The 8,574-nt window shown below is 38.2% G+C and overlaps 1 protein-coding gene across 1 annotated transcript in view; it reads left to right on the plus strand.

Annotated features, from left to right (window-relative positions):
• The window catches only part of LOC106512668 (ras-related protein Rap-2a), a 17,051-nt gene extending 9,179 nt beyond the window's left edge, over nt 1-7,872 (plus strand). Inside the window, exon 2 of the mRNA XM_014001242.1 lies at nt 7,356-7,872. Coding sequence (XP_013856696.1) covers nt 7,356-7,593 — 238 coding nt within the window. The 3' untranslated portion in view covers nt 7,594-7,872. The remainder of the gene's footprint in view (nt 1-7,355) is intronic.
• The last annotated feature ends 702 nt before the right edge of the window (nt 7,873-8,574 follow it).

The raw sequence follows: 8,574 nt of genomic DNA on the forward strand, positions 1-8,574 counted from the left end.
GAGAATCGCATTTCTTTTTGTACGTCTCCAGACGGCATGTAACATCGCCAGAAGTAGTTGATAACAGAATAATCACAACTTTCCTGATAGTAGACATACTGGGATGTGTAGTCCCAGCGAGTTTGTGACTTGTACTTCCTGTTTMCTACATGCATGCGTCTGACGTAATGACACTGCGTAGCCTGGCTGATTCACTCGCATTAGCCCTTTGAGGTCTGGGGTCTAAATGTCCGTTTTTGACTAACTTTGAATTTACCTCTATATTTTCACTTTAAAAATTATTTACCTTGCCATGTTTGGTATCAATATTTTCAGCACAACCTCAGCTTTATGATTTTAGAGACTTTGTTTCATTTTGACAAACTGCAGCATTATCACAGTGAACAAAAAAAAAACACAAAAACAAAATTCTCCATTCTCCTCTCGTCTCCAAAGGCCAGAAGCTCTCTGTTTACAAGCCTACCAACAAACTGTTTTGATTGGTTGTTTCAAAAATGTGGTGTGTTTGAGGAAGTGGGAAAAAGTCACGCACTTCCTGGTCAAAAAACGTTCTCTAAATGCGTACCAAATGCGTAAACATGCGCACATTATGGCAAAAATTATTCATCATTAAATCTGGTTTTATTTGTAATTAAATAAAAAATAAAACTATATAAAAATATTACTTTTTATAAAGTTTGAAGTACGTGCTGTTCAATCCAGTTCAAATGAACACTGAAAGCTCTCACTGTTTTTTTACAGAAGCCCTGTAAATGCATCACAGCTTTCGACCTGAGAGGGTTAAAAGAAAAAAATTCCTGTATCCGCATCGTGATCTGGAACATCACCAAAATTTAACGATGTGTTCTTTGGGCCAGTATCCACATGTGCTAAAAAATGTCATGACAATCCGTCCACAAGTTTTTGAATAATTTTGTCCACAGACAGAACGACCGACATACACAACTGAAAACATTACCTCCCCGCCTTGGCGGAGGTAAAAAAAAAAACATTCAAAGCTGATGTCCAGGCCTAAAGCAAATAATAACAGATACCTGTTGAAAAACTGGTCCACACATTGGCCATGCTCAGTTCAGAAGTGTACAATAGTTTCTACAAAACAATATGTGGTTATTTTTAAAAATTGGACAATCAAAACATGACTGCTGTTTTTTTTTTATCACAAACACTTAAAACATGACAATCAATGAAACGGCAACTGAAAATTGTTAAATGCTGTGAAATAATACTTTGAGTGTAACAATGCTGTTGCCCGCAAATATGCCTGTCTTAATTAACTTAATTTGTTCATACTGTATGTAGTTGGTGCCAATAAAATAAAATCTGCCCAAGTCATCATTTAATCAGTTTGCTKTAATCTTGTTTTTTTGATTTGGTATGAACCAATTTTCAGCTAAATCAAACTGCTTTTTTTTGTGCTTTATTCATGATAGCATAATTACCTTCAGAGAGCTAGTAGTGAGTGCCAGCAGTATTTCTTTTACACATTAACCTCAAGGATAAAAGTRCAGTGTGTGAAGATCAGAAGACATTTATCTTGAACTGTTTGGCGGTTTTTGGCTAGTGTTTATTATTTGTGAGTGACGTTAGAGTTTAATGGAATCAAGGGAGTTGCAGAAAATTTGTCTTTGTAATCTTCAGAGAATCATAAAGGTTCTCAGCAGCAACTAATTAGAAGTTACTAAGAAGATTTTTATTTAGAATCCCAGCATGCAACATGTTTACTTCTGTATCCTCCTGACTCTGGCTGTCAGGGTAAACCTGGTAGTGCTCGTGCATCCGGGCTCCACGACTCGTTCACAAGGCCTGTGTGAGACGATCTGCAACATGCATTATAGATAAGATGAGTCTGGGCGAGCCTGAATGRATGTTTGGAGTCATAGCGTTCCGGTGCCTTTCGGCATCAGCCTCACAAGATGAAGGCTAGAGCCTGACATGTTGTTGGGGTTGTTTTTGTCACGGTGTGAACTCGACCCGGCTCAGTTATTCATCTGTCATTTACTGTGTAAATTTGATGTGTAAAAGAGGAGCCTCACTTCAATTCAAACGCCGTCGGGTCCAGGAACAGTGTGGTGGACAGGACACCCCCTACACTGAGGCTTTGGCAGCCACAGTGTCAGACCCCTGGGACTGTTGGTTTTCTTCTCTGTTATTATGACTATAAATAGCTCCTGTGTCTTCAAACCGTCCAAATCTTTATGCTGYGTTTCCTGTTTTGACGGGGAGCTACAATTGATGACCACAAAAACTCAACACTGCAATGTTGACTATGATTTAAATATATTGTGCCATSATGCAAAATCTGAAAGGAGATAAGGGTTGGATCAACACTGTCAGGATTTATTTATTTTTTAATCARCATAAGGGTAAAATAAAAAACCTRTCTGGTAACACTGGATAAAAAAMTGTTATCTTGTGGCYGCAAAATAATTATTGCAGTCATGRCCATGCAGAGACTGTTGATTGTTTACGTGGACAAGTTTGAATTAATTTGAATGAATGACATACTGTACTTCAGTCACTTGCATTAGACATGAAGTAATTCAGCATTATACTGTATGTTGCAACTATAAGACAAGGTGATGACTGGATTTATCTTTGTCCAAAAACCTTTATTATTTTTTTTAAAGCTCAACACTCTAAACAGGTTCTGACACTGTGCCTTGGTATCTCATAAATAGCCTACTAAGAACGATGAACAGTTTAAATTAACATACACAAATAATATTAATAACAAGRTAGAACTCGAGGACAACCATCGCTGATGTTCTCCATCACCGACGGACAGAGAGCATTTCTTTGTCACCCGCTTCGTTGATAGGGAACAATAAGTGTGGGGTAGGCTACTTATGAAAAGTTCATAACAATACATTCAAAATCTAACTCCAGCAATGTCTCTATCTATCACAAAGAAACACACCGGTCAAAATTATCCCGTTGCCATGTATTATTAATCGAGTTGCCAAACAGTCTCTTATTGCATGGCAATTTTTTTATCCAATGTCACGGGAGAAGCACCTTAGCAAAGTCAGAAGTAATAAATCATTTTCATTTCAACTTAAGTTCAACAAGGCTGAGCGGAAAATGACTGTAAAATTAATTTTATAGCTTTGATTGTATTTAAAGGGTCTTTCAGATAGAAACAGAATTTGTCCTAAACTGTGCATCATTAAAATTAAAGTCTATTGTTTGAAAAGTATATAAAATAAGTTTAAAAAAACTCAAATGGTGTTGGTGGGGGGATCATTTAGTCCAGAGTGAGTTTTAAATTACTGTCAGTTTCTGACCTCGGAGCTCATCTTGCTGCACCAGTTGGAGTCTCCACCAAAACACAAGCTCTATGGAAACTGAAGTCCAGGTGGGACTGGGCTTGTTTTTCTTAGAAAACCTGAATTTAATCCACAAGCAGAGTGATAGAAGGGTGAGATTCCCATGACATTCACCTGAGACGTGCGGAAATCCAAAGCGCTTTCCAGCTGGTAATGTTTTCAGCCCTACGGGAATCTGATCCATTTACACCTGGTGTGTTTAACTCCTTATTTGTTTTGCTACCATCTGAAATCAAGTGTCCTGAGAAAGCTCATTGGATTAAAAGCAAAACAGGTTCAAAGTGCTTACAGCTTTACTCCGACATGTTTCTTCTTCAGGAAGCTCCAGCAGAAAGAACAGCACCACAGCAACTATTCTGCTGGCTCTATCCAAGTGGTGGTGCAGATTAACATCAAAAAATCAGCTTTTGACATCAGAAAGTTGATTCAGAATCTACCATGTCCATAATTTTACCTCCCACCCCAGGCGAGATAATAGGTTCATAACCTTTCCATAGAACGTCCAAAACGTCTGCTAATTTCAGTTGCTAAMTAGGGCTGTGTATTGGCAAGAAATTGGCGATACGATACATATCATGACAGAAGGGTCACGATACGATATATCYCGATATATTGCGATACTGTAAGCAAGGTAATATATTGTGATTTTTTTGGTCCAAAAACTCTGTTAAATAAAAACCTCTTACAGGAAAAAAAAATGAAAAACCAAACTTCATTGTCTCAGAAAATTCAAATATTACATAGACATACTTTTGATACATTTAGCTGTGTTCTGCTTTGTATGTTTTTTATTTTATTTGTTTCATATTTCTTATTTCATCCATGTTTTCAATTATTAGACTAAATTTGCCAATAAATAGGTTGAAAATTTATTTTTTGCAGCTTTTAGTTTTTAATATTAATTTACAATATGGTCACCAAACACCTCAAGAGGTAGAGGAGCCAAATGGCTGGCTCACTGCTGCCAACTATTGGTCAGAGGCTGAACTACAACATAAAAATGAACAGCTGACAGGAAAGCTAACATTTTAAACCTTAATAAAAAATCGATACAGAGCTTTAGAATATCGATACAGTATCGGGAAATGAAATATTGCGATATTTCAGTGTATCGATATTTTCTTACACCCCTATTGCTAACCAGGTTGTCCAGGTTAAATTAAAGGAAGAGCTTGTTTACATGTTCTATAAGATGAATTGTAAGAGAAGCAAGAAGCTACCTACCTTTTTTTGCCAGAGTCTAAAGGCTTCACAGTAAAAAAAAAATCAACCTACCACCACTGAAGTGCAGTCAGTGCTAATTCTCAAGAAAAACCCTTCTTGGTGTGTTTCTTCAGAAATGCACCAAATGAGGCCCAAGCTCTGTACGCTGAGTGTTAAAAATGTAGTTTCTCATTCAAGCGGCTTCCCAGATAAAAGTGGAACTGTCGTGCTTTTGGTCACACGCCGACCAACCTCTGAGTTTAGCTCCTAATTCCTGGTTGCTCCTCTTGGTTGTAAAGCTGATCCTGGGAACAGAGATGGGGGAAACAGCTGAGATTAAAGTTCACTGAAAAATGTAAGTTCAGCGGATAATGTATTCATGGGTAGATCAAAGTCTGAGAGTTCAAGCTTATTTAATGCTGAAACCTGCAGCCCAAACCTCAGAGATTTTCATCCTGGAACACTTCCACTTTCTCCTCATGTCTCCAATATTAGTTTCCTTTTCCTTTTCTTGCATACAGTTTCTGCACAAGGATAAGGTCCTATTATTTAGCAGCATGTGTCTTTTATACACTGAGAACAGAACACAAAAATCAGGAAAACACTAACTGTTCTCAAAGTCGTTTACAACGTTAACATGAAGAACGCATTTTTGTACAAATCCTGCTTAGAGGATGTGAGTACGCTTGATCTGCTCTGTCCCTGGTGCTTGGAAGCTTTGTTTTGTCTTCTGATGTGAACAAACTGCCTCAGAGATCTGTCACAGGTTCCCGTCGTAAAAAACAAACCAACGACGTCGTGATTTGCTCGGCTGCTCCTTTTAGATTTTAATTTCCGTCTTCTCTGGCTGTTCTCGAAGTCGTTCAGTTTTCCTGTAGTTATTTGCTTTAGCGGCATGGCAACCAGTTCAGAGCTCAAAGGATTATCAAGAAGTCCAACTCTAAAGGATCACAGCTTGACTGCCCATTTCTTTGTAACTCTTCTGGGTCAGGGTTAAGACTCGGCACTTACAGGAGGCTGAACAGTTGGAGGCTCAGTTCTAAGAACCAGCATGGTTCTTGATATAAAACATTAGTACCAAATGTAGGAGTACTTTAAAATGTCTCATAAATGGTGACGTAATTCATCCAGTCATYTCATTGGCTATTTAGCAGTTGCTGGGATGGTATTGCTATAACTTCAACTGCAGAATAGAAACTCATTATGTATTTATTTATATTTTTCATTTACTTCCTATAAAACAGTTAAGAGGAGATTGATCAATTTCTCAGACGAATATTTATTTGCAGACATGCAAAGTTACCACACATAACGCAGATCTGGACCAAATTCTGAAATCTCCACCCTGGCCCCGGAGAGTCCGCAAAATGGGGCGAACCAAACACAACAAAAAAAACTTCATTCAGAATCAAGTCCTACCCTGCATATGATGTCATAGTAAACAAGGAAGTAAGTTATAGAAATAAACACTAAAACTAAATAGCTGTGTATCARTTCAGGGGTTGCAGCCCATGTAGGGCACATTTGTCAGCCACTTACACCGCTGGGTCCGTGTACATTCAGGCAGTTCTTTTTTTCATTTGAAACAAAAAATGAAAAAACAAAAAAGCACTTGTTTTTTCGTTTTTCGTTTATTGAATCAAAATGAAAAAAAAAAACGGATTACGAACTTGAATGTGCACAGACCCCGCTGCCCTGCGACGTAGACTGTCCCAATTCGTAATCGCCTTCACTTGCGGCTGACGAATGCAGCCGGCAAAACCCCAAAAATCATAGGCTACATCTGAGTATCCTACATGGCCAATGATATCCCAGAGTTCATTGCGTCATCAGCAAACTAAACAACAAAGACGGCAGAGTTTTTTTTTTAATTTATTTATTTATTTATTTCCTTTCTGGCAGTTTGTTATTTAGGGCAGAGATTAGAAATTTATCACACACTAAAAAATCGTGAGGTTTAGCAACTTAGCGGAGGGAATTTTTGCTGCAATGAGATGTTAAATAAAATGCAATTACACGTACTGATACTGAAGCTAAACCTAAATGATTAACACTTTTTATTTATTTACATGTAATGTTTTTTCTAATAAAACTGAATTTTGTGAATTTATACCATGAAAAACAACGGAAGGCATGTGATATTAAACGTAGACTGTATCATTTTGAGCTGCAACCCCTGAGACACAGCTAAAGGAAAGGCTTGTTGGTTCTCTACCTTTTTAAATTACAGTATATGATTACAGTTGATCCTAAGATATAAAAATATAGGTGTACACCTTAAGTTCAGTTATTCAGTCACAAAATATCCAACAGATTTCCTCTCTAGTGTTGTCATTACTTCATCACATTACCACAGACCAGCTTACTTTCTCACATGATGGCGGTTTCACCCAAAACTACGTCACTCAGCAGTACAGARGCACATCGGGGTCAACCTCTGATTTCAACCCCTCATCACTGCCTCTGACCATTCAGATACACACCAAGGTGGCCAGAATGTGTTCCAGTACAGCAAAACACTTTAGCCTTGATCCGACCAAAACTAGCTGTTAGCTTGTCAGTTTAGTTTTCATTAAACACTTTCTCCCAAGCTGTGGTTATTCAAAAAGTAATTGACATTAAGTAAGCTGATCTTTGATCATAACATTTGTATAAAACCCCACCTAACATCTAGATTAAATTTTTAATTTGCATYAAGCACATTACTGAGCTGTGAAATGACCTTTGTCAAGCTTAAAAACCAAAAATTGATTGTCATCAGGCTTAGTAAGCTTTTGTTTTTCCTGCCCTGATGGGCCTTTTTTTGTTGTTGTTCATCTTCAGGTATGAGAAGGTTCCTGTGATCCTGGTGGGGAACAAAGTCGACCTGGAGAGCGAGAGGGAGGTGTCGTCCGGCGAAGGTCAAGCTCTGGCTGAGGAGTGGGGCTGCCCCTTCATGGAGACTTCAGCCAAGAGTAAAACCATGGTAGACGAACTGTTTGCTGAGATCGTTAGGCAGATGGACTATGCCACCCAGCCAGACAAGGATGACCCCTGCTGCTCCTCGTGCAATATACAATAGCCCCCCGGGGGCTCGGAGAACAGACCCACCTAAAAGTCGACAGAGAGGACGCTCCTTTGACTTGCAGCAGACAGATGCACATTTAGACACACACACGCCAGTTAAACTTAGAATAAATTCATGGTTGAACGCAGCGGAAATTAACACAGTGAAGCAGAAAAGCCTCAGTGACATGACAATTAATGACAAGTGAGTGATGAAAGAGGAAAACCAAGAATTTGCCGCAAGAGAAATTGACAAATGACACAAAGGAACATGTCCTTGCCTTATGTTTATCTKTTTTTTWAWTYMWTTTYSGKTTTWSGGAAGAGAAGTCATTGAAGAATCACAAATTTACATCCTGACTCTTCACAATATGCCACAAAGAAGCAAAATAACTTTTTTTCTGGGTTTCATTTCACACAAAACACCAAGAAGCATTTCTCAGTTACGAGTTTATTACAGGCAGACGTTACACATGAATCCGATAGAACATTTCTGAGAACCAGTCATTTCAAACGAGCGTAGGGGTATTTGTGTCACTTTATGTCAGATGTTGTTTTTGTGGTTGTTGGAAGGTTTTTATACTCATCACAGGGCTGAAACAGAGAGGTGACCTGAAAGCACCTCTATTTGCTTTTGTTTTTCCAGTTGATCCTTGTCCTAATAGAGAGAAAATGGACAAGTGGGTGTCTTTCTTTGAAACACTGGTGCAGTTGCCTCTTTCCCATTTTCTCACTTTGAGGTATATTACTAAACAAAGCAGGATTTCACATTCTGTGTGATTCTTTCTCCATTTTTGGAGAGACAGCAAAGTCAGTAGATAATGTTTTAAAAAGCTTCATTCTTTTCTTTTTTTTTCTTTTTAGATTCACTAAAACCTTATTCAAACTTGAGTCAGGAATGGGTGGCATTCAAAGTGAAGATGCCAACATTTTCCACACTTTTACATTTGATTTTTCTTTACAATAAGTAAGAAGCTTGGCACGTGTGATGCCTTTC

Source organism: Austrofundulus limnaeus, unplaced genomic scaffold, assembly GCF_001266775.1.
Source record: "Austrofundulus limnaeus strain Quisiro unplaced genomic scaffold, Austrofundulus_limnaeus-1.0 Scaffold9, whole genome shotgun sequence".
Taxonomy (NCBI): Eukaryota; Metazoa; Chordata; class Actinopteri; order Cyprinodontiformes; family Rivulidae; genus Austrofundulus; species Austrofundulus limnaeus.